At 43.8% G+C, this 27,329-nt stretch overlaps 1 protein-coding gene across 2 annotated transcripts in view; it reads left to right on the top strand.

Moving 5' to 3' along the window:
* kif26ab (kinesin family member 26Ab) overlaps window positions 1–27,329 on the top strand; it is a 65,768-nt gene that overhangs the window by 20,670 nt on the left and 17,769 nt on the right. For both annotated transcript variants that reach the window (XM_062439955.1, XM_062439956.1), the window contains 2 exons: window positions 5,012–5,485; window positions 10,723–10,958. In XM_062439955.1, coding sequence (XP_062295939.1) covers window positions 5,012–5,485; window positions 10,723–10,958 — 710 coding nt within the window. The remainder of the gene's footprint in view (window positions 1–5,011; window positions 5,486–10,722; window positions 10,959–27,329) is intronic.

Below are 27,329 nucleotides of genomic sequence, written 5' to 3'. Positions count from 1 at the left end.
ACAAAAGCTGGATTTCACATTAGAAATGCTGGAGAAACCGCTGAGATAACTCATCTTTATTTGATGGAATCTCATTGTACTCCAATAAAAACCCCACAGAGTGACAAAGAAAAAAAAAGTTTTTCACACTGCCTCGGAGGGTGAATGAATTCATGACTTTAGCTGCGAATGCTTTCTGTCTGAGGTGGTGTTATCATTTAGTTAATGACAGTGCTCCTCTGTTGCTGCAGATACTGTTGCTTTGTTTGGGGAAAGTCTTATTACAGGTTTGTTTAATCTGTCAAGTCAGCAGACAGGAGCAAACATCTGTTTGATGTGATTTGGTGAGCCGTCCCATTTTGTGTTTTACCAAAGGCGTTCCCACAGAGTTAAATAGCATGCTAGTGTGACATCCTGAGTCATTGTCTTCTCTTGCCTCCGAGCAGGCAGTGGTTAAATTTAATGGTCTGTACCCGAGATCTGTTGCAGCACTAAAAGCTTTACCTGATATCTAATCAGAGTCAGGGCGCAAAGGCCTTTCAGCTCTCTTCTCCTTCAGGGGATCTGAGTTGTGTCTGCTGTCTTAGAGGGCGGGTCAGAGAGGTGGAGGTGGTGGGGACAGTTGAAAAGGAGCAGGGGGCAGAGAGGGATTATACCACTGGATGTGTTGCTTTTATCCTGGGAATGTAATCTGCCTTAATGCCCTGCACTCACCAGGGGCAAGGCCAGCAGCTGTGCTCGTTTTTCTCCGACTTGGCTGTCAGAGTGAGCTGGGCTACCTGTGGGAAAGCAGGCATGCTGGAAGCTCTCGTCCTCACCCCAGGATCTGGACTGGGCTCCTGCGGTTTATTGGGGGCCAACCTCTTTGAGACTTTGGGAGATGGTGTGTGGTTAGGGTCAACACTGTCTCAAGCCAAGTAAACAGAGATGACTCAGTCACAACCTTAGTGGGCAACAGAGAAAGGGAAAGCCGGGGGTTGAAAGGGCATTATTTGGCAGCTGCTGTGTGGTCTTGATTTAACAAGAAATGCAGTCATAGGAAGTACTTAAGAATTGTAATGTGTAAACAGGACTGGTGCTGGTGAGAACAAAGTTTAGTGAGGACAGATATAAAGCAGCGTGATGTTGTACTGACTCATTTTGAAGAATGTTTCCATGCTGCTAGAATAATATAAGAGAAACCTTGGAGGGGAAGGAAGGGAAGGAAGACTGAGCAATTTAATAAAGTCAACTTGCACTAGTTAACCTGGTTCATGTTTCTGTTACTGAAGGCTTACAATGAATACAGAAAGGATCGAAGAACAACAAATGTCTTATTTCAATAGTGCTGCTTCTGGACTAATTCTGGGCAAATTGCACTTTGACTGATGTTAGGAAAAAAAAGTAAATTACATTCAAACAGGACACCACAGATAGCTCAGAAACAGTTCAGATAGTTCAGTCTGCAGGCTGTATCAGGCTATATCAGAAGTTTTCACTTCATTATTTCTCATCATAGATGCACTTGGACACAATTTTGCTTCATTTATCTTTCTGTCACTGCTGCAGTGGGTCATGGGGAGCTTTTCTGCTGGGGAAATATCTGTTGGGTTCAACTATAATAGAAAATATGGTTTCCCAGAGTGTTTTACTTTCAGTGGAGCGTGCCTAAAAGTCTTTTGGCTAGTGTGGGGCCTCATGCATTTCAAATTGCTATGACCTTCCCTTGATTTAAGTCAGCTTGCTACATCTGGCCCGGCTCTCCACATCAGAGGTATATTAGAGGCTGAACGCGGAAACAGTCATATGGCAGGTTCGCTCTGTCTGGTTAGAGAGAAGGTGAGGTGGACGAGATGGGGTAAATGAGGTGTGATTTGAGAAAAATCTTCTGTGTGATTTTTGCTCGGTTCTGTTTGCACCCTAAGGAGGCAAGTGAGAGAAATCATGCACATCTTTCTCCCTGTCCGCTCATCCCAAAGTAGTTACGGCTGAGGTTGTTTCCATCAGCCTCTGGGGATTGGCTGTCTGTCTGTGATGACACTCTCCATCAACCCAGAGAGACAGTCAGTTAGTTGGGCTGCTCTCTCTCCTGCTGCTACTGCCCTGGTTTTCATCACAGTTAGTGTTAGGGACAGAGACAAACTTAGGTCTCTAAGGGTTGTGAATGCTCATTCCACAGTTTTTCTCTCCCCAGTGTGCTCAGCACATCTCCTTTCCATAATAAGGCCATAGCATCTGACTACATTTGTCCCCAGAGTTTAATAAAGATCAGTGCTGACAGGCAGTAAACCAACACAACCACCCACAAGCCTCCAGGCAAGGGCCACAACCCCAGCCTACCTCCTCCCACCTCTCTGTCTGTCTCTGTTCTCTTTGCCTCACTCGTGCAGTTTGATTCTCTCCATGGACAGAGCTGGGCTTGAAAAATCAAAACCATCTCCCACTTGCACTGATCAATGGCTGAGAAGTCAGAGCCCTGAAGTAGCTCCACGTCTCTCCGCCGACGGGAATGCTTTGAACATTCTGATTGTGTTGATGCCGTACGTTACATACTTCTCTGAAGCAGTGCTACTCTTCACATCCACTTGTACCTGTCAGTAATAGATCATATGGATAATAAAAGAAACAATATGGTTTCAGGGCTGAGTGCACTCATGATATGTTTCATGTTTTTCACTTTATGCTTATGTCTGTCTTCTCAAACATGTAGCTTGAACATGATAGCTCAAACATATAAGGTTGTTGAAGCTTGTGAGGGTGATTTTTCAGATGGCTGAAAGTACAATTTCTATGTATTTATATTCAAACCTGCCTCCCCAGAAATATTGCAAGGAACATCTCTTGATCTTGATGCCTATTTTTGCTATCCTCTATCTCCACCTCTCATGAGTTGTGTACAGATGGATTGTGTGGCCTTCAATTTCATCATACCCTCATCATTCGCCTCCACACCCCCAACATCACCATCATCCTTCTCATCATCAGTGCCATCAACCTCATAAGCCTTGTGGCCCTGACCCTTTATTCACTCCACTGGGCATAAAGCTTACAGGCAACTTTACAGGAGAAGCCCGCTCTCTAACCTCTAGAAAGAAACTGAATAGCAGATGGGCTCAGCTTTGTGTGTCTTTTTATTAGCTCCCCTAAATCAACACCTAACAATACATGGAGAGAGATAGGGGAATTGATTTCTTCCATCTACCAGTGCCCTGAGGTGGGTAAGGGCTGGTTGGAGGGTAAAAGGTGAGGGGTGATAGATGGGTGGAGTTGATTGGTTATGACTTTGCTTAAATTTCCTGTCTAGGAAGCATGTATGAAGCCAGTCTGGATGGTGAAAATAGCACCCAATGTGGTGTTTTCTTATGCTCTTTCTCGCATGTCACTCTAATTTGTCATAGACTATTTCATCTTATTTCAGCAGAACTGTCCTGTGTTGTGCTAGTAGAAAATGTCCACGTCAGGATCATGCAGCATTAGATATATATTTTTTAAGCTCTATCATAGCTTTATCATATGTCTATTGTAAGCTTCTTACATTTAAATCCATTCCTCATTGGTATCTACACCAGCATCAGTATTCACATGATACCATATCGCACTTGATCTACCATTAGCTGCTGGTCGTCAGCCCATCCAAGTCTTTCATTTGCAGAGAGATTTACGGGGTTTTCTACATCCTGAGTGTATTTCTTACTTGTGCTTAGGTTCTGTCCCTGCCTGCCCAAGTGTGAAGTAGGCAATATAGTAAATCATTAACCAGGACTTCTCAGTTAACGTCATGAAAGTAGTCCAGTCCTGTCCTGTGCATGGTTGTCCATTAAAGTCATAATATGGAGATTCTGCTTATCAGTAAATTGAGTATAATTCTGTGGAAACTGTAAGGTTGTAGAAAGGTTGCGTGATAGTACTATTAATATAGTACGTGTTTGCACAGAAAGGTCATCTAAAAGTCTTTGTATTGAACTGCTTTCATGGGGGGAGGAGATTTAGAGTCCCTCAGCCTGCTTCTATAGCCTCTGTGTCTATTGGGTTAGCTGTATTAAGTGGCACTGCATTAGGGCAGTGGATTGTTGTTTCCCCTCTGCTTCACTCCTCCTGATCACCTTCGAGGTTCCATGGAGCAAAGGCCTCATAAACATTTATGTATGGGCTGTGGGCTCCTATCTTAGGCCATGACTCCACTGGGCAGGAGCTCGGTGGCCCTTTATGCCTCTTAAGAGACTGTGTTGTCTGTGTGTTTTTGTGTGTGTTTGTTTCCCTAAAACACAGAGAAAGTTATGTTCCACCCTCACTTAGGATTTGAATAGTTTGCTGATGGCTCTGTGTGCTTCCAGTTTCCTGGAGGAGGTAGTTATTTTCGCATTTGGCAGCTTATCACATGTTTTCATGCTGGGACACTTAACATATGTAAATTGTATAGCTTTGGGCGCAAGAGTCCCCTCAGCTGTTGTTTTCTTTTGTCATTCCTCACAAGCAGAGATAAACACCCTAGGGAACAAAGCAAATTGAAAGGACAAAACTCCACTGGACACCAACTCTAAAAGCTGTTATAAGCTGAAATCTGGAAATCTGCACAACCCTCTTATTTCTACAGGTTCAAAAAATAAATAAAAAGCACATTTTTTTGTTTTTTTCATGAGGCCTCTGTGAGATCTACTAATCCTTCCAAGCCTTATTTCAGAGTTGTCTCCTGACGTTTGGCTTGTTCGGTGTCCCCAGCAGAAGTGAAATGAGTGCATGTTTGTTGAAACTGATCAGCAGTCTTAAGTTGCATGCAGGAGAAAACAGCTCAGTCAAAATAAACAGCCACCCTGGAAAAGAGGAAGTGGTTAAGGCAAGGATTGAGGGTCCCAGAGGGCATGCAAGAACCACACTGTTCGCAGACCACTGGCACGCCTGGAAAATGTGAACAATGTACAGGATTTTCTTCTTTTTTTTTTCAGAACAGATAATGAGATATGCTTCAGTGCTACATGTTGCATGCATGGAGTTTGTGTGTGGCAATATTATGAATGGTGTTAAAACATATTTCTTGTGTGTGTCTACTCTGCAGGACCCAGGATATGCAAATTTTCTGTTTGAGCAGCTCCAAATACCTGGGAGCCACGAAGCTGGTGTCAGCTGTTGCCAGGTGTGCTTCACGCCTCTCCGCCAACTGAGGCAGGAGGCCCTGCAGACGCTGCATGCCCCCATCCTCGCATTCAACTCAGACATGGCTGCGCTGCCTGCCACATCATGTTTACCACAGCCCTCCAGATTCACCATGTCATCCTCCAGCACCAATGCTAAACTGTCCAAAGGCCAACCCACTGCCCACTCTGTCCTGCCCTTGGGGGAGCGTCACATTGTGCCAGGATGGTCGCAAAACACCTCAGTCTCTTCAGGTCCTAAGACCAGTGTCCAGGTGATGGTGGCAGGAGGGCAGCTCACTGGAAATCTGAGCTCTGTCACCATCCAGGCACAGCAGTACCTTGAGGGCATGTGGAGCATTTCTAGGGTCAACAACTACCTCCCTCAGCCTAAACCGGTATGTCTTTAATATCTACTTTATCACATTAATATTTCATTCCATTCTTTTAGCTGCCATGGCCACTTAGAGCGACGTTTACATAATAATATGTAAAGGTTTGACTACTTAAGTGCCCTTTTGAAGTTATGTGCCATAACTCCATCATGTGTTGGGAATATAATAAAACTTTTTAAAGCAATTTTTAAGGGGGAAGTGATAATACATTTTCCAGAATAATCAATTTAAATTAAAAAGATATCCCTGAAATGCTTAAAGGCTTTTTTCTTCAATTTAGTCAAACTGTGTTGTAGTGCTCATCAGGTCAAGTCTCATCACTACAAATGTCACATTTCAGACCTTTTGAAGAAATGAAGCCTTGCAGAGAATCTATGAGTCAGAAGTCTAGGGGAGTGCTGACCTCTCATTCCTCAGTAGTCAAGGAGCCTGAGTGATCTGAGGTCAGAGGCCATCGCAACACTAATCTGCTGACCTCCTCCTCAAGGGCATTTCAAATGACCACCCCATAGCGTCACCATAACTCTTTTTCTCATGTTGGATTGTGCTTTGTTTGATGTCTGAGAGACTTGGAAAGGTCCTGAGTTTTGCCCTTTGTGTCATGGGAGCTAATGACTAATCATGCTGTACCTCTTTTATGACTTAAACTAATTTATTTGAACATTTAAGCAGTTTTCATTGTAATGTAAACTTTACAATAAACACTGAAAGTGCTGACAGTGGCTTCTGGCATATTAGAGTGTACTTCTGGTTGCTGATGAGTCTCTTCCTGCATTGATGGGGACATCTGGTCGCTGTCCTGATTGACAAACCTCTGTGACATTCTGCACCAGACAGACTCAGTGTACAGAACAAACACTATGGGCTAGTTATCTAGTCTTTAATATTTCCTGTCAGATTTATACAATGTACATTTAGGCATTTCTGTTCAACTATGTTGGAAACTGCAGTCTGTTACAGGCCTTGGCAATGTTATTCCCTCTTCCCTGTTTGAAAATTGAAGACAGATTCTTCACTCCTCCTTTTACTCCTTTAATGTCAACAATGCCTTTAGAGATGGTTTATGGGCGGCCATCAAAAGCTTTTAACTGCATGTATGCAATCTAGGGCAAATCAAACAGCCTGGTGCAGAAGGGAGAGGCTGACTTGTGTTCTCCATCTATGTGTCTAAAAGCAATTAGTGGCCCTTAGAGCTGGGATGAGTTGCTCTATGCCACATAGCTGAGGTTGGGGCCTCTTTGGACAGAGAGAAATGTCCCTTCAGGACATGAAGTTACAAACACAGCAGAAATGGGTGTTATTTTCTCAAGCTTGTTTCTTTCATTAAAACCAGATCCCTCAGAATGACAAAAACCCACACCAGCTCTCGTGGATTTGGAGTTATGCAGTGCCGAAAGGCAAGAGCTTTATGATGATTCCCACTTGGTTACTTTGTGGGGAGAACATGCAATGTTGTTCAGACAAAGACGCAGAGACAGACTGTGTGTGTTAGACAGAAAGAGTGTGTCAACCAGGGAGCCTTGTGCGCTCCCACACACAGCCCATTATAGGGCACCTTGAATCTCCCATTTGGGAAAAGGCTCTGGTTAACATCTGGAATGATGTTTGTGGGCTTTGGAATTGAAACTATCTGGCTCCCTCTTTAGTTTTGGCTGACATATGAGTGTAGCTGTCTTGAATTGAGCAAATGGCAAACAAATGCACTTTTCTGAGATAGCAGGTTTGTGGAGAAATTCAGTCTCCAGCATGTCTAGAACCTGATCCAAAGCTCGAAATCTGATAACCTTCAACTTCACTATTACTGTGTAATTCCTTGAGATTTTTTCACTTTGAATGAAGAGCTTACAAGCAGTTGAGGTAATCAAAAAAAATCATGTTATATGCACTCACAACATCAAATTGCCCCAAATTTGTGAGTCAATCTTTTCTCCATTAAAATCCACAACCACTAGTGCACTGATCTACAAAGACCAAGTGCTCTTGACCCATGAGGGTTTCTGTTATTGGCCCTCTGGTTGCCTGGTGCCATGGCCTGCTCCAATGCCACCAATTTGAACCCCATCAGATGATGTTGGCTGCTGCTGCTCTAGTGCAGCTGGGCTTGCATGGCAGTGTTCCACAGATAGCGACGATGACAAAAGAAGAAAAGAATTCAGGAAGGAAAGAGAAGGATAATTCCCACTTTTGCCAAATTAGGAAACAATTTTTTAAAAATTGTGCAATTATGTTTTAGTATTAAAGCATTGCACATTTTCTGTAAAATTAGCTATTTCAGTCCTTTTCCCACATAATGGGACTCCACCATCGTTAGTAGTCAATTTTCAGTTAGTTACTGTTGGTAACAGAGGTCAGTTAAGCGCGACAGCCCAGATTAACAGAGCCTATTTCCCTTAAGCAGTAATTGTCTGTTGACCGCTGGGATCAAAGGTCACAGGAGAGTCCTGGTACACTCTGAGGGGAAGATGGTCAGCTGATAGGATGCTGGTGGCCTGCACTGCTTACTTGAGACTTCATAGGGAGAACTCTTTTCTCTCTTCAGACCCTTGTCTACACTCTTTCACACACCTTCTCTTTTCCTTTATGATCAAATATCTCTGGGTTTGTCTCTTTCCTCTTGCTTTTTTGTCTTTCCTTTCCAGTGGAAAAACCAAGGTAAATGGATCATGGCGGGCTGGGGGTTAAAGGGTTGAAGGCCAGCTCATTACTGGCTTGGTGCAAACGGCCGAGCACACATGGCTCCACTGACACAGCCTAATTACCTGACCGGGGGATAGATTGTACTTTTCAGCTAGAATCAGGGCCAGTCTAGGTCCAAGGCTGTGGAAAGAAGCTTGGCTGAACAGCTTAAGTCCCCAGTCTTAATACAAGGGGGAATACTCTTTGATATACGCTGTGATGTGCTAAAGTGTGTGCATGTGTGTGTGCACATGTGTGTTTGAATCCATATTCTGTTATCCAGTTTGAGCTGACACCCAAAACCCACCTGTGGCCAGCTGTCCCTGTATGATCCTGAAATTGGCAGCTATTTGATTTTAAAACCGACTCTGCAGTGGCTCAATCAGTTACAGATTTGATGAGCTATACACATCAGCTTCCTGTACGGCTGCGTGTGAAGTGCTCTGGTCTTTCGTGCCAAAATGTAATGGGCCTACTTCTCTGGAATGCGCAGAGTTCCCAACCTGTCACCGACACCAGCATGGTGCAAGGCTTTCCGCTCTCGCGGCAGCGTGAGGATCTGTATTTGGCTCATTTCAGTTTGCAGCCAGCTTTTCCATCGTGTACTTTTCAAGTCATAACTTCACACAGCGCAGCTTGATATCTGACATAACCTTCGTGATGAAGTCCCAAGAGAGCGAAACCAGACCTCCAAAACAAGGCTGCTGATCCTAAGCTCTGATAACAAAAGGAAGAAATGGGAAACTGGGAATTCGTGTAGAGCATGAACTGCCGGTCCACTGTTTGACAAATGGTCAGCGAAGGTTTTCTAGTAAGAAATAATGCACCCAGGTTTTAATATAGCAACACATCATACTGCATGTAAAGCTAACAGTGGTTGCACTCTGCAGAGCAATAGTTGGGCCTCTCATGTGAATGTCAGAATGTAAGTATGTCCCCACATCCTGATGTATAGCATTCACATGTCAGGCTCGGCATATAAATAGTTCAGCTGTCAGGCCTGTGTTGACAAATGGCAGATAGTGGAAGGCCACACACTTTATAAAAAAGATTGTAAAGGATGTTATTTTAGTTGCCAAACATGAATGTAGGGGCAAACACTGAGGTGGTAAATATGCAGAGGGCCTGAACTGTGTTTATAATACATATCCTGTCAAATGGTAGTGAGGCTGCAGTGCTGTGTTGTGCTCCATTCAAGGTCGTTGCTGATTACACAATGTTCATGTGTCATTGTAATAAATGTTTTTAGGTAAACTTTGGCCTTTATTTATTTAATTTCTGATGCTGAAAACCCAAAGAACCAGTTCTTGTCAGCTGCTATTGATCATTGTCCTGCAGGATAAACTAGCGGCTCCGGTGAGGTTTAACCTTTTGTCAGTATGGTGACTTCAGCTTAAGTGCAGTCTCTGAGTTGGCTTTGTTTGTATAATTAGCTCTCTATACTCCTTGTGTTGGAGTATGAGCAATCAGGGAAAAATGCAGGACCCAAAACTCCAACTGAACTTAAATGCTTCATCTTCACCAAGCTACAGCATTTGCTTCAACCCTAAAGATAAAGGGCTTAATGTAGTAGTTGCACTATGCATCTGTAGCTCTGCCTTAAAACCTTTAGAACCATATTAATACTTTAAACCTACTTCAGGCTTCATCAAAAACTGCATCATGATCACAGGCATTATGGTAATCTGTATAAAACCTTTTGTAAATGTGTCTTCTATCAAGACAACATTATCAAAGAACAAATATAGTGCCAACTATTTTCTCCAGTGTTTAACTTTAACCACAACTACAAAAACAAAGCTTTTAAAAATTGATATAATAGTAGTTTATTGTCTTTTCTTTATTCTGCTCTAAATCCACTGTGCTGATGAAACTGCTCTAGCTGTTTATAGATGCCTTGCTGCAGCACAGATGTAACAAATATGAAGGCACGCAGGTGGTATACCCATCGCAGGTTTGGCATCGGTTACCAAAGCCTTAGGGCTGACATAGGGGTATCTCACTTTTTTGCTGCTGTTCAACTGCAAAGCTTCCAGAGTAGAGTGTGCCTATGCAAGCACAGTTTAGCTACCTCATAAACATGTAAGCTATGAAACAGATCTCACCTCTCACATGATTGTTGATTTGTTTACTCCCCTTGAAACTTGATAGCCAAAATATGACTAAACCTGCAGGATGACATGTTCCTCACTCCTGATGAGTAAATTGCCAAATTAGCCATGGAGGTATAGATATGATCGGGAGCAGAGTGAAGTAAATTGCTAGTGATTTAATTACTAATTAAATGTGGGTTATCACTTAATTACAGTAAGCTTCAGCCAGAGCAACCTTAAGATCGTTGCCAGAATCAATGAATGGTGCAGCTCTTCTTGCTGCTCTGTAGGGAGCCCTGTGCTGTGGATACTGCTGACTCCCATTAACTGTAGCTGGCTGAAGCAGCTGCCCATCCATCTGTGGCAGAGGAGAGCAGAGGGGGAGTAAATGGAGTGGAAGGAAAGTGGGCAGGAATGGTAAAACCTGTAAGTGGCAGTCGTGGTCTTATCTCTGTATTTGTGTGTCAACAGGCCCAGGGTTTGATGGGGGAAGCAGACAGGGATGTCACAGCCTCGGAGGCCCCAGTCACCACCATGACCACCACCACCACCAGCAGCAGCAGCAGCAGCAGCAGCAGCAGCAACAACAGCTTTTTGACGCCCTACCGTCTGAGGAGCTCCAGCCAACCGGGACTCCCAGCACCCGTCACCAGTACATCCACCTCCCCCTCTCCTTCCTCATCGGCAGCAGCTTCCTTCTTCATTAGGTAAGCACCTCCCCCCCATCACATCAATTCACACCATGGCTGAGTCTGTCAAAACGTAGATAGATTAGATTTAGCTGTTTAAGGAATAATTTAGTTTTGGTGTGAGATTGAGTGCATACACACCTGCATGCGTTCATGCTTTAGAGTGTGTAGGTGTACATTAGGAGATATGCACAGACTCGCCTTCAAATGTCTGCCGAAGTTCGTGGTTCATGGTGTTAACTTCGATGTGGGACACCTATTCCATGGAGTTGTTGTTCTTGCCATGGTTGAATTACAGCGTACCTTGGGATACGCACCATCATGAGACTAAATGAACCTTGAGTTACAAGCACCAGTGCCCCTGAATGGATAATAGAATTACATAATTCAATTTGAAAAGAGGGATCGTCTCACGAAGGGAATTAGGTTAAAGCTGAGTATTGTCCTGAGGTATTTCATGTTTAGTTATTCTTTTTCTTTGTTTTGCTTCTTTCATTCCAAATAGCTCTTCAGATATTTCAGCTGTGTGTTGAATGATTTTGCAGCCTCAGCTGGAGCTGGAGTGTGCTATTCTGTATTTTGGTGAAATGATTTGGTCCCTGTGTATCTCAGGCTAAAGGAGGCTTTTTGAATACTGTTTGGCTCCAGTGTTGTTGTTGCCCTGGAGAATACTTCACCCTCTCCAGGTGGGTGGATGGCTGGTGCAATGTGCTATATTGTCATTGACAGATTCCCTGGCAGCCTGGTCAGTGCATACATTCCCTGCCTCTACTCTCCGAGGGGTGCTATGCCATAATGAATGTTGGCGAAAGAGAAGCCACTGAGAATGATGCATAGGACCATTGAAACTCTGCACCACAGGAGGCAGAGGACAGGGACTTTTGGAGTGTGACGGTAAGCCCTTGGGGGATCACTGTGGAGCTTAGCATTTCTCCAAGCACCCCAAATGGAGTTTGTCTTGCCAGCCTTAACAGGGTCAGAGTATATACATATCAGTGGAACCATAAGGCCTCCTCTTTGGCTATAGGGAAATTCCAGATCTTCCTCTAAATATGCAACTTCCTGTGCATCTCACTTCCTGTCACAAGTGCAGTAGATCTGAACAACAGCGAGGCGTGGCCCACAGCTAGACAGGGTTAATTCCTGACACAGATTTATTAGTTCTCATGTTTTCTTTGGACCTGAGCTCAAAAAGAGTAGGATACAGAGCCATGTCTAGCCAGACAGTGTGAGCTAAGCGCAGGAAAAAAGGGAGGTGGACTTGTTTTTTCCCCTGTAGCAGGTCCTGGTGGGGCAGAAGGGGGTGGAGATGGAGGTACAGTGAAAGGTTCCACCTTTCATTTCATCCCAAAGATAATTTGCTGCCAAGAATGTGGTGTTTTACTTGGCCTGGAGAAACACAATGAGGATGGGCCCGCTTTAAACAGCATCACATTCCACAGATATAGAAAGGGTGGTGGAGATGCACTGTGGTTGATTTGAAGCACACCCACTTCCTGATCCTCTGCAGCTGTTGCCTGCAACAGGAATATCATCATCACCATCATCATCATCATGTTGCGATCTTTGTTTCATCTTTCATCTGTTTCATCTGCATCACTGCGGATTGAAATTTATCACCCCAAAAGTCAAAATGAATTGAATCAATCAACAGATTTTCTTGTTTTTTTGCTGTTCTGCTAGTGCTTGAATTTAAACAAGAAAATGTGATGAAATTAGTGTTTTAGACTTGATTGAAAACTCATATCTGATTAGTATTCCTTTTTGTACTTGAAAGATACAATTAGTCGGATGCATGTTTAAATCCAAACAGCCCAGGATGTAGGAGCTGAATAACCAAACAGCACTTTCTACCCCAACGGAGTGGAGACGGCTCCTTAGACACTTGTCTGACATTCACTAACACCGTTCCACTCAGAGATGAAATTTTAATTAGAATGCAATTAGCCAGAGCTGGTCTAGCCAGTGTGGTGCTGAGAGAAAAGAAGAGAGCAATGAACAATAGGAATTCACTGTTTAATTTTTCATTGGAAAAATAAGCCAACCGTTCAACTGGATAAAGAAAACCTTTAATTTGTTTCATTTATGATGTTTACTGAATTGAAAAATCATTTTAATATAAATGTTGATGTGATAACTACAGAGCCCCTCAGGTCAGAGTCACATTTTTGACAAATCTACCTCATGAATTAGGCTAGTAATGTGTCCCCACAGATAAATAATTTGTGCCCTCAAATTACTTAATTGTGCCTTTTAATTACTAATGGCGTTTTTCCGTTCTGTTGGGGGTAGTCATGCTGAGCCATGCGGGGAGCATCCAGAGTGTTTTTTTCTACAGCACAGCAAGCTAAAATAAGTTATTCACCTGTTGGAGGTGTGCTGTTTGCTGAAAATGCAGCATAACTGATTCACTGCACAAGTAGCTACAAATATAATATAATAGATATGTGCTATCATCATTGTATGGCTGCAGTTGCTCTGCCACCGAGCATAACTAGACTCACCAAAATTATCCCCTGCTGCGAGGCTGTAGTGGCAACGCATTTCATTTTGGGTTGGCAGACCACGGCTAGAGTGGACGAACCCAAGCTAATGGAAAAACCCTTTAAATACCTTCAAAGTGTGATAATAGTGTTAAATTATAAAAACTGAACTTACAGGATGTTTTGGTTACTGTAGTTTCAAGTTAGCAAATTAGTGAATTCTTTCTCTTAGATTTTGACTCTAAATTAATGCATTTATTTCAGTAAATAAACTTGTCTATTTAATGCAACATCTTTTTATTCTGACACTCCTTAAGCATTTCTTTTTGCACAATAACAGACTGTTTATGTTAGTTAGTATGGATACATTATTACAAGGAACTGGCTATTTGTGCACATGATACCCACCAGACTGTGTTGATAGAAGAGAAACTTAAAGTGCTTTTAGTGTCTGTGTTGATCCCTGTGGGGGGATTTTCCCATCGAAGACCAACAGCTGTGAATTATCTTGTGATGACTCTATTTTCAGAGAATACAAAACGCCTTTGATCACACAGTGAATGCATCTTTTAGTGCTTTTTTTTGTGTGGAAATTCCAGTTATAAAATGTTGCTTTCATCCTGCTTCCTGTCTCTGATTATTGAGGAAACAGAGATGACCCCAGGGTCAATAATGACCAATTGCCAATTAGACTGACTATACAGTTGCAGGGAGACAGAAAGAGTCAAGGGTCAGACTCTGACCGAATGGTGTGTGCGTGTGCATGTGTGCATATCATTATGTGTGTATGTGTTTACCGGTGTATTACTTGGGGGGTGGGGATAATGAATTTAGAGCCATGTGTTCAGCTGACTTGCACGTTAAGCACTGATTGCCCTGTGACAGAGCATATGATTAGTGTATTGACACAGCGTTGTGTAATGAAACCAGGCAGACCTCGCAGCAGGGGCTAGACTGTGTGACTAACTGCTGCCTCACAGATTCTTCAACTCATCTTTCTGTTCCATTAACACCTACTGATTGTGACGGTGTGTTTATTACCCACAGGGCCTGTGGGATTTCTCATTGCACCCTACCGGGACGAGTAGACTGCTCAGATTGCAGTCTATTTTTCTCAGTGTGCTAATTTCTATATAGCAGCATGAGATAGTTTCTGTGGTCTATTATTGGTCCCTTGTTTATGTTTGTTTGCTGGGGGTTAGTACCTCTGTCACTTTCCTCACACTAATCATATTCACTTTGAAGGTTCAGGGAGATAATGAATAGAAGGAATAGGAAAGACCTTGAGGGCACAACAAGTCAGGTGAAGAGTCAGGGGCACCTTAGACAACAAAGGTGGCACATAGGCTGGTGGACAGGCTGGGACAGCTGTTTGCTGGAATGTGGCCCTGGAGGAGTGTCAGGAGGAAGTGGTTTTATGGTCGTCCATCGCGCCCTGCAGCTGCTGCCCAGGTGAGTGTTTGCGCAGTAATGACTGTGATTGTGCAGAAGGAATCCTCCTATAATTGTGGCAGCAGGGCCATTTAGCCTGTGTTCCTCCTGCACACACAAGACCCTGCTTTTGTGTCCACATCACTCACTCTGCCCTTCATCCCCCAGGCTCCTCTGAGTAACCATAGAAACAAGTCATTAGCTTGTGGGAATAAAATGTGACTGATTTTTATTTCACAAGTGGAGAGTGGAAATCAGGAAGTTGAAATAGGCCTCTCCACTCCACTGTACTATAATTTAGTCCGAGGGAGGGACAAGCATCTCTACAATAATGAGTCCTGCATGTGGAAGTGGAAACACTGCAGGATCACAAGTGCTTGTTCTGAGCAACATATGTTGGGTGACTTACTAAAGTCCATTGTTCAATCAGTGTATAGAGTGATTGTTTATGAAGTTTTTATGAGGAGCTTGGCCACTGAGTCCTTCCTGTTTGTTTGCAAGGAAGGCAGTGATGTCGCCATGCGTTGCTGGAGGAGATAGTTCAGTTAGGAAGAGCCAGCCTGCATTCATGCTAGTTCTTTCATGGTAGGGGTGATCCACAAAGAGATGCTAGAAGCAGACAAAGCAGGACAGTGCTGTGTTTGGTTGGTTATGCTGGTGATTGACAGCAGGGATCTCTGTCAGTGAGAGGCTGGGCAGATTATATGGAGCAGTGGGGTCTACTGAGCACAGAGAATCTGGCCCACATGGTAGGGAGATAAAGATACAGAAGAGTGCAGTAGCTGCCTGGGACGAATGTGCTTGTAAATGTTGTCATTCAGAATGCGTGCTCAGGCTGATGCTCCATTCTGACAGCATCAGGAGCAAGAAGTCTGTTCATGTGGAGAAGAATATTGGATTCACTACCATGGGAGTCAAGTAAGTTGTGTTGTACACAGACAACAGTGAGCTCACTTGGGTGTGTGATACCCCACTGGTGTGTGTTTGTGTTGTATGTGCCGACAAATGTGTGTTTATGTGTGATTTTTCTGCTTCTGCTCGCTGAGCTTCAGCATCAATTGTTTTTCTTTTCTCCCCATCTCTCTCTTTCCTCTTTCTCTTTACCTTTCTCTCTTTCTGTGTTGCTCTCGCTCTTTTCCGCTCTGTGGAATGTGCAGTTTTGTGCAGTTGGAGTTGGACTGTCTGTTCCCTGGAGGTGAGAGGGTAATGGTTTTGTTGTCAAGCCACAGCGAGATGGATTCCTCTACCGGAGCGAGAGTGTGTGCAGAATGTATAGCATGGCAGAAAACACACTGCTGAAACACTGGCTCCATTTTGAGAAAACTACCACAGTGGTGCTGAAATGTTAATACTAGCTCTACCTCCACAGCCTGACAAATGAAAATTGATTCATATTAATCTGTTGAATCTGAGCAACACATGCCCGGGGCACCGAATGGCTCATCAGAAGTATTGAGTGGGTGGTAGCTGGGATGGTTGGGCTACTCTGTGGTATTTGTCTTTGTTTACTGTGGGATAGAACACCAGCTGTTATTTTCCTGCCATAATCAGGCTGAGGGGACTAATGGCTGCCTCTGTGCAGCGGCAGACATAATGGCAGCACCAGCTGAGGCCATGAAGGGGCTGCTGCCTGTAGATAAGCCCAGGTGTGATTCCATCCAAGGCCTGCTAGGCGCCGTCAAGGCTGAGGTGTTGATGGATATACATCCTCAGGGATCTACAGCAGGTACATACATCCTACTACCATCATGTACCTTCTTAACCATCCTTAAACAGCGATGGGTTGACTCCTTCTGATTCATAATCCCCCATGTTTCTCAACAACAGACATCATTGTTTTCTGACATAAAGATACAGATTCAATCTTTGTCATATCAAACATTGCCACAGAAAAGACCATGTTCAGACAGTGACTCTTATATATTGCTTAATGTAGGAGTATACACAGAATATTGTGTGAGAAATTTTAATTTGGATTCTGCATGTCACTCTTATAATTTGTGTTGAGAAGAATTTACTACACAGTTGAAGGACAGATCTTGAAGTATTGGATTCCCTTTTCTATTTCTGGGTCTCATCCCTGAGCTAGGATAACATGGTGTGATAGTGGTGTGTCCCCCACAGCACCAGGGTGATGTGCACTGTTGTGATGGGCAGCGTGGAAACACTTGTGCCTGTCATCATGAATGGTCAACAGCTCCAGTGATCTGGTAAAAGAAAAGCAGAGGGTTTGTTGCAGCCTGCGTGAGGGATAACCCTGTGCCCTCTTCCCTGTTCCCCCAAATAAACCCCTGACTCAGGAAGTCTGTCTGGCCCACTCACATAGCCTGGAGGGGGACGCATAGGAGGGGAGCTGACAAACAAAGGACCGAAACGCTGACTCAAGTCTGTGCACTCACCCTGGGTCCACGTGTACTAAGCCCTGTGGGGAGAGGGGAAAGTGCTACCATCCATTCCTGACAGATTCCTTTCACACGTAGAGAAATGAGAGGATGTGGAGCATAGGTAGACTTCTGTCCTATGGGCTGTCACTTAACACAAGGCTGCCTTTGTCTTAGTATGTTGGTAGTGGTGATCAAAAAGGCAAGGTTGTGTGTCCAGTTGTGTGTGGGCAGGAGAGGTCAAGCCCTCAGCATTAATCCATTTCCAGCTCTGTTTGCCTGCCCACATCAAGCATTCCCCATTCAGTTGGATAATGACTCTGTTAGTTGCCCACAGGGCTCCATGATCTGTGCATTAGTGTTTAGTTATCGTGTGCAAATTCTTTACCCCTTAGCCTGTTGAATGGATATTATGCATCAAGCCTGTGGGGGCTGAGGGATGCCATCTAAACCTCTTTAGTGTCCCTTGTTGAAAGGTGTCATGCAAATGGAGTCTATTATGATTGTCATTACAGCCACAGTCACTTCTGCATTGTGGCAATGTGAGAGTGTGGTGGAATAAGAAAGAGTGAATTGCAGTAGCTGGTGGCAGGGAATATACGTTGAGGAATTTTATGACCTATTATGTGCAGACGCAGAATAGAGCCTCTGCTCCAATGAGCGCACCCTGTCTTTATGTCTTACAATCCAGAGAAACAAAGACGGCTCGTGGTCGGCCTCTAAGGCATCGCTGCTCCTCAGCGCTCAGGCTCACCAAGGCCTTCTATTCCACATGAATAACTAATAGCTGCCTAATCAGTGGTAGTAGATTGATTTCCCCAAACACTAGTGCTTTATTTTTTCAGAAACACACACACACATAGCACCCCCATCCTGTTTGTCAACGGGAAGGGCCAAGCTTTTTTACAGATGGAGATCAGATTACCATTGAGGATAAGACCATTGTCAGGACAGGTGATTTAGCTTTTACCTCATCACCCACAGCTGCATAATAGCTGAACCATTTCCCCTTCATCAGGTCACAGTGTCTTTTTAAAAAATCTCCATCGAGTGGTAACTTGGCTGCCGGGGGTTTAAAATTGTTCAGTCAGCCAAATGGCAACTGTGGGGAGTTAGAAACGAGGAATAATGGGATTGATGAGACTGATGAAACATACTGTGTACTGGCGACAGAATTTATTATGTGCAGAATTAACCTTTGGCTACACTAGACAGGCACAATAAACAGAGTAATCAGGCACATTATGGCACAAGGGAAACATACAATAGTGGAGCCACTAGTGCCTTTTCCACATGTCTACTTCATAGCAGAGAATTAATCAGGATTTAAGAGTTATCATGTAGGATATTGTGCCCCAGTGCACTTTTTTAGGATTATGTATTAAAACAGTAAACTCCTCGGACACGTGCAAAACTGCTGTATCAAACTAAAAGTAGCGACGAGGGTTTATCTCCTCTTTGTTTCTGTCGCTGCTTTCTGCATGTGCGCTGTCTTGAATGGAGAGGATTATAGCCTGTAATCGGTTCACGACCCAACACGTGAGAGCCAACTGTAGTGTGCTAAAAATCCCATTATCCCCATACGCTCTATGTGGCCGGGTGAACGTTGCTGTGTGTGTTTCTGTGGTTGACTTTATGAGTTTGTGATACAGGATAAACTGCTTAACTTGAGTAATGCGGTTGAAGTCACTAAGTCTTTTTTTTCCCAGAGACACATTTCTTCATACTGTTAGACCAGTATTTCTCCTTCAGTGTCGACTGTAGTGTGTTTATTGATCTGCATGATCTAAATAATTAATTCTCTCTTCCATCCAAGGAGTTTTTTTTACTTATTTATTATTGGTAGTTCTATTTATATCCTGTTCTTTCAGGAAGTTGTACCTTAAATCTCGTTGAAATTCTATTTTACTCTTTTCTATTCAAAGATATTTCACTCCATCCTCTGCTCCCAGATCTGCTATCATTGTAATCTTGCTAATAGTACAACTCATTTCACCTGACTTGGACCCCTTTCAGTTTTTGTTAGGTTGCCTATTAACTTGAATATAGATGAAAGATTAAAAAACACATGTTCGAACTCCCCTCCCCCCGCGTTATGTCTCTTTGGACGGCCCTCTGATTAATCACTCCCAAATGTCCTAAGCAGCCTGCGGGCCTGTTTGTTGTGATAGCTTCTGTGTGGAGAAGAGCAAATAAATAATCACTAGGTGTCTTGCCCTGGCAGCAAGTGATTAATAAAGCAGGGAAGTGGAACAGAAGTATGCTTGCTTTCTTTCCTCTCTGTCCGTCTCTCCCACACTCAACATGCTCTTTAGTTCTGACATGGTGTAATGTATTGATCTAAGAGGACATTATATTTGATTGGTGAGGCATCTCATGTTATTAATAGTCCAGATTTGGTCTCCACTGAGTGCTGCACCGCGTTCCAAGATAGGAAATGTCATTCAGTCAGCAATGACATGCCAAGAGTTTTTTCTCTGCATGCCCTGTAGTAACTTTCCTGAGGTTTTCAAGGGAAGACGTGGGTGGGATGGTGGGTGAATCGGAGTTCAACGTGTGTATTGAGAGTGTGAAGTTATTCCAGATACTCTGCAGCCTTGGAGAAGAGCGTAACAGAATACCTAGAGCAGTGTCTGAGGAGCAGAGTGAAAATGCAGTGGAAAAGATGAAAGCAGCTGTTAATCTTTGTCAGCAGTGCCAGGGGTGGGTAGGCTGCAGTCTGCAGAGCAGAGAGGAACATGTCTTCATTATCATGTGTCACCCATCAGCTGAAAAAGTGAATTTTCTTCCAAGACTTTTTATTTTTGCTGGCTGAACCAATTTTGACGTGATAACTGAGCAATTTCCCTATTCACATCCAAAGGTGCAATTTCTGGAAGCCTCTGGTAAAAAAGTTAGGGTCAATTGCTAGAGATTTTCCTTTGAGGACCTTTTGACTCCAATTGCAGGTATTTCCAATTCTTGTCTCTAGGGGCCTTAAATTGGCCCTGTTATCTCATTGACTGACAAATGGGTCCTGCAGAGCTAAAGTCCTGTGCTTTGTTCACCTCTCCATGGCCTAGTGTTCAAGCTAGTTAAGGACATATTAGCAAGATGTGAGCCTGAATGCCAAGAAGAACAATAAAATGAACTGTAAATAGATTTATAGCCCCTGACTTTTACCCCCAAATTTCCTTCCTTTGCTTGTCTTAAGCTCTCCTTAAGCCCCAAGTTTGGCAAGGGAGCTTTGTGGCCTCTCAGCGTGGGGAATGGGGGAATTGGTTGGGGTGTGACAAGATGTGGGGTTTGTGGAGACGTAATGCTTAATGGGCAGAGCAGGAAATACAAAAGCAAAAGGTTGGTGTTACAGGAATGAATAAGGGTTTGTCACACATGCCCTTGGTGTGTTAATGTGCTAAAAATATTCCCTCCTCCATCTTTAAGGGGCTAACCTTGGCATAGACACAGAGCACCTTCTTTGCACAGTCCTTTGGGAAGTGAGGGTATGTTGGCAAGAGTCTTTTTCTCTTGATCTGATGTTTAAAGCCACATAAGATGAATCTGCTTAAGATTGTTCCCTTGAAAGTTAACGAAAAAATCAAAGTAAGATGCAGGGACATGTCCCTGTGTTGATATAAGCCAGTTGCTTACCCTGATCTCCTGTAGCACCAAACCAGGCTTTCTTGAATATTGATGAGTTGTTTTTACTTTTTGGCACCAACTGTTCCATTTATTCTTGGCCGACTGGGGAATCCCATCTTTGGGAATAAAGCAATTCCAAGCTGGCTGTGGCATAGCCCCAACGATCATTTTTCCCTGTTTCTTTCTCAGGCAGAAAATGATTTACCTCCTCATAGACAGAGCCTCACTGGCACAGAGCCAGACCCAGCGATCGAAGAGAGGTCTTGGCTGTACACCCTTATGCTCACTGTCTCGTTCTTTCTGTGTCTGTTGCTTCTTCCTCTTACTGTATTTGGAGATTCTTTCTCCTATTCCATCCCAGTGAGCCCTAATTTATTATTTTTTCATCACCATCCTTACCCCTGCACTGCTTTCCTCCCCGTTTCCACTTGCACTCCCTTTCTTTTTCTTTTTTTCAGATGTTTCAAATGATCCCCCGTTATTCAAGCTATTCTCCAGAGGATGCCCTAATCCCTCGTTTTCCACCTCAGTCCACAGACTGTTTCAAAAGGGTTCTGAGGAGACCGTGACAGAACGGGTTTACAAACCCTTGGTAGAATTTGGGATTTATTTACGAATGTTTCTCTCTTGCACTCATAGGAGAGCTCTTTTGAATCTGCATTATGACATGAATATGAAAAGTCAGTTGTAAAAGGCACTATTAGTTTTTTGGGGAACATTTTCTTTTCTATGACAACACATTGTATTCACAGATGTTACATGAATGCATTTGGCCTTACCTAATTGGCCAGGGATTGGTGCAGTCAAGATTTGTGTGCAGCCTTGGGCTGTCAGCAGTCAGCACACAAATGATGCCCCATTTGGTATTCTGTGTCCAAGGCCAGACACTGTCCAGGAACAAAAGGCTTGTTGAACACCTTGTTGGAACAAAGAGCTTTTCTAAAAGGCCTTGGCCCAATGTGTTTGGAATGTGCCGGGCAGGATATTGCTCAGCTAACTGGACATCACATTCATTGCTGTCTGGTTAAGCTGAGATCCGTTTATCTATTTCTGAGGATTTATAGAAAGTCTATAAATCCTAGCCTGGAGGTGTTTGGCCACTTCCTGAAAACGGCTGCTGTGTAAACTAACACAGGAGAGAGGAGCTCTACCTTCAGACTACCATTAAAACAGCCAAGCAGGAGGAAGCAGTCAGCTGAAAGCTTCAGAGCTTTGGATTGATAAGATTCAACTGACAGCCAGATAAGCCTGTTAGTTCTCTCTTCCATTTTAATGTATCTTGGACTGCCTACGGAGAGAGGAAACACATTTTTCAAAATGACTGCAAAGATCTGGGTTTTAGTTGATGCTAATCTGAATAAGATAGCCTCACTGCATGGAGGGCATTGCCTGCTTCTGTATCTCCAGGTGGGAGCTTTTTTTAAGCAGCTTCTGTGAAATAAACTTGCACATTTTGGTCACAATTAACATTTGTTGAACCACATTCCAAGATTAATCGTTGTATTCAGGATGTTGCAGTCTCAGGCCTTAGTTGTTTTGAGTGATTTAGAGTAAGGGAGAGGAAGTGAGAAAAACAAAATTAATGTTTATACCAGTGGTCTCTTAATTGCAGGGGGACCTTAGCAAGGAGACAGGCTCATTACCAGACTAAACCTCAGTGCCACACAGAAGGTTTGGATGCTTAGTCATATTTTTTCTCTCCAAGGTTTGTTAAGTACTTTCAACAGTCTGTTCATCTGTTATTGTCTCAAAGCGACATATTTCCTTGGTTATTTTAAGAGCTCCCTCAGAGTTTAGGGGTAATGCATATATTTATACAGATATGACACTCAAAGCAAACAGTCATCTCTTATCCCCTGCGATTCAGCCACTATAGAGTGACTCTGAGAAAAAGCTTTTTATGGTGAAGAAGCGTTTGCCTCGTACTTAATGATCAGCATCCTGACCTCGCTAGTAAATCTTGTCTGGGTGGGCCTCCTTGCTGCCAGGGCTGGTTGGCAGAGTATGACATCATCTCCTCTTGTCTGTGCACCATATGAATGTGTGGTTGATGTCATGGACGCTTAATCACCACTGAAGCTTAGCAGAGGCTGGGTCAGGCTGCGAGTGACCTGGGAACATGGCCATTTAGGCCAGCACAGATATGCAGATTAGCTTTAATCCAATCCCAATTTGGCAAAGAGCAAACTGTGTAGCAATGACTGTTTGCACTGTTGAGTCAAAACATCAGTCTGGTCTGGTCTGCTCTTGCCTTAACTAAACTAAGTCTGTTTTTCTCCTGTAGTTGAGCTCAGATGGTAGATTTATGTTATTCCCCCACACCTTTGGGGCGAAGGGCTGTTTGATCATGTCAAGGGCAGCCCATCAATAAGACAGTGTGTACTGATTTTAGCTCAGGGGAGGTTTCCTATTGATTATATTTTGACTCAAAAACATAGCACCTCACCTGATAGACCAACACACATCCACCCCAATCAATCATGGCCATCTGCTGATCTGGCATTTTGGGCTTGACAGTCTGTCTAGCACACAATATGGCCTCATGCATCTCTATCCACTTTAAAACATTTAATAAATGCCTTTACTCATTTATTGAGTGCAGGATCAATTCTGAAAGTCTCATACAGCAAGTGAGCTTAAATCATTGTGCTGTAGTCATTATTACTGCATGGTTTTGAGGCTGGCAGGAGCCCAGTATTCACATCACCATTCATGAAGAGCTATTCTGGTCAGCTAATCAGCAGCAGCGTGAGACAGACTCACTGTGGGAGCAGTACAGCAGTCTGATATCAGACCAAGTGATCTGATTCCTGCATGAATGGCCAGAGCAGTCTTATCTTGTCTGCTGAAGAGAAAAAGGAGAATCAAAGAAAGGAAATGTCAAGGATAGTAAATGTGGCCAACATGGTAATTAGCCACAGAAAGGGGTTACCTCAAGATCTGTATAGCTGCACTGTAGAACAGAGACACATTTGCACAAACAAACTAATGGGTGTGCCAGCTAATGATTCTCTGGGGCTGAGGAATTTCTCTTGTTAATTTGACAAAGCTTGAAAAAAGGGCTTGAGTGATAACTGACCACAGACAAAAGTGTGGCTTTGAAAGCATCAGACAAACACAGCTTCTCCACTCTCTCTGTTCTACAGTTATTGACCTCCTCTCCTCCTTCCTCACTGTCACTCCCTCCATAGGTGAGGACGGAATCTAGATATCCTTTTCGAACAAAGGCGCCGGGAGACCTTTTATTTCAAATGGTCCTTGATCTTACATCTGTCTTCCTTTGGCTCATTTATATATATTACAATCATTATCTGTCCCAAAGGTCTGTTCAGAAGGAGACAGTGATGGAGCTGAAAGGCTATCGGGACACTTCCAACTGTGACTGTTCCCAATTATTACATTATCTTGATATATAACACTTGAAACCACACACAAGGCAGCAATGGGAATGAGACTAATGACTGGTTGCACTGTCAAGGTGACCAATGTCCACATTAGTATTGTCTTCTACTCACTGACTGTTGGTAATCCTGATTCAAATGGATTCAGTGTTATGGAAGTAAAGCTTCAGAAGACAGTTCTTGCACTTTGAAATAAGCTCACCTCAGGCAAATTCATTTGACACATGGCAGAAAAGCAGAAGTAAGCGTGCTGTGGCAAGGAGGAATGTAAAGGTTATGTGATATATCAAACTGCTTCATTACTATACTGTGCTCTCCAAATAGGTAGGCAGCGCAGGATTTTATTTTTCTCTTTTGCCTCAAATTTAATCCAGTAGAGTTCATACAAGGGGCACTGTGTCAGAATGAGAGAGGCAGAGAGGGTTGGTGTGTGTTTGTGCTGAATGTACTTTCATCTGGCAAGCCTCACACCCACTCTGTCTGCCGATATGTTGTAGTACGCACTCTACAGCCAAAGCAGCAGCCTTTCAAATGGGACTGGCTGGTCGGGGGCTGAGAGAGCTTACTGGTAAATTGGCAGCCCTGGGAATACAGGGCACTCTCACCCCAGCGCTCGCCCACTCAGATGCTTTCATTCCCTTTTTACCCTTGACCATTGACTGACTGCACTTTCTCTCACTGGCCAGCATAAATCTGCCTTTCTAAGATGTCATCTGTTCATTGTCTGCCCTCTCCCTCTCTCTCCTTTCCTCTCACTCTTTTTTTAATCTCTGTCAGCTTTCCTATTGAGTCAGAGCATCGCTCATTCAGGCAATCCATCTTTGTGCTCTTAAGTACTGTATATCCTTCCTTATCTGGGTGTCACGCCTTATGATTAATAACAGTCTCATTCATCTGGTTAATTACATCCTTCAACAAAGGCAAAAAATTACAAATGTGCACAAGTGTACTCTCACTACCCACATAAACACAGAACCACACATACACACTCATGCATGCATGCACTGTAGGCATACTAACCAAATCTGTTTGAAGTGTGGGACCCTAAAAGAAGAGAGGGCTCCTGTACGCATTAAGTATTCATCTGACGTGCGGTGGGGTGCAAACGTGTGTGTGTGTGTGTGTGTGTGTGTGTGTGTGTGTGTGGGTGTGGGTGTATGTGGGTGTGGGTGTGTGTGTGTGTGTGTGTGTAGAGAGTACTCGCAAATTGCGCCGCGAGCAGCCAGCAATCGAGCGCTGACACCTCGTCTGGCAGTCAGAGGGAAAATGGGCTGGGCTGAGAAAAGAAAGAGAGAGAGGGAGGGAGGGAGGCAGGGATAGAGGAGGGAGTGTGTGTGTGTGGAGAGAGGCAGGGAGAGAGAGCGAGAGAGAGAAGGAGAGAGAGACGCAGGACAGCTGCCAGCATTTCTCCTATAGCAGGAGAAGGACCGAGAAGCGGAACAGGAGTAGGAATTCTCCTCATTCTCAGCCACCCAAGGAAATCTCCCAGCCCAGTTTGGCATGCTGGTTCTCTCCCCCTCCCCCTGCCTTTGAGCTGCAGAGACTCTGGGAAGGACCTGGGCATCAGGACCTGCAGCCACTTGCAGCAGCCTCACCACGGTGGATTTACTGAATGAGAGAAAACCATGCAGCCTGTGGGATGAATGCAGAATTGAATGGGAAAGTAGTGAAGAACAGCAAAAACAAAACTAAGCTGGAGTGCAAGGTGTTGCTGCGTTACTGTATCCTTGAACTGAAGCTGAACTTTTTCCGATGAAAAGGGAGGAAAGAGTTAGAAGGTATTCAGAAGCGTATGAACAGACAAGCTGCTCCTTCTCATCCTGACATCATTTTTTCCTCCTCCCAAGAAGCTTTGAGGACTACCTGCACCCCCTCACTGTGAACTTACTGCTTCTCCTGCAGGGTACTCATCCTGTCTGCCCACCTCCAACCTGCCCCACCTGGCACTTGTTCTATTTAGTTACTATGACGCCTACGCCTCCTCCTCCTCATCCTCATCCTCCCTCCACCCCTCCAGCTACTTACAAACCTCTGTGAAATCAAGTGGAACCTCGATGATTGTGATCGGAGCAAAGAGGACCCCCGTGCCCCAACTAGTGAGCAGCCCCGCCTCGCTCTGTTCCCGGCATATCAAATGTGCAAGTAATGGAGAACACTGACAACACAGACATGGATTGCAAAGTTGAACTCTATCAGTTTTTTTTTTTTACTATGAGCATAAACTAGATGATGGATTGGAAAGAGCTGTAAGTATACCATTGCAGCATTTTTCTTATGGTGCATGTTTTTTAGCATTCAACAGAGTGTGACTATGTGAATATTTCTTACAAACTTAAAACTGACACTGACTGATTTCAGAGCCTCTGCTATACTAGATGTTGTTTTCCCTCCAGACAAAGTTGTGTAGGGAAACAGCTTCATTAGCATAGGGGTTGGGAATGAACAGGTGGACAAGCTGTTGTGGGCAAAGAAATCCGAGCCTCTCCTCACTGCCTATTTTCCATTGACTGATCATATAGTTGAGAGAGGCAGAGAGAGGAAAAGAGAAGGAGGGAGGGAGAGGTTGAGAGAGAAAATGACAAACAATTAATTTTCCTTTGTATTTGTGGTTATGGTGAAAAAAATAGCAGTATCGTCCCTTTTTTCACTTGTGGAGCATGAATTAAACCTCAAGGTTACAAGCCCAGCTTTGGGTTCGGAACACTCCTCATTGGTCAAGACAATTATAAATCACTATTGCGCTCTTAACAGCCTTTTTTCCCTTCCTGGGGTCTTATGCTGACACCCTGATGCCTGATTTATCTCTTTGCTGAAAGAGGAAAGAGACAGAATGAGGTGAGAGACAGACACAGAGACATGGTACATTTATCTTGAATGAATATGCTGCGGATACCTCTCATAAATGCGCATACACACTCACAAGCCCACATACACACACATGCAGTCGCACACAGCCACGTGCGCTCTGGTATAGTTTCCCCTTTCTTTTTCTCCGTCTCACATTCATCCGTTCCATCTCTTCTTTTTTTTTGTCACACGATCCGGCTCACATGCTATCACACATAGGCAGCT

The sequence above is a fragment of the Scomber scombrus genome, chromosome 19 (assembly GCF_963691925.1).
Source record: "Scomber scombrus chromosome 19, fScoSco1.1, whole genome shotgun sequence".
NCBI classification, from domain to species: domain Eukaryota; kingdom Metazoa; phylum Chordata; class Actinopteri; order Scombriformes; family Scombridae; genus Scomber; species Scomber scombrus.
Note: the sequence above shows the minus strand (reverse complement) of the source record. Positions and strands in the feature narration are given on the sequence as shown.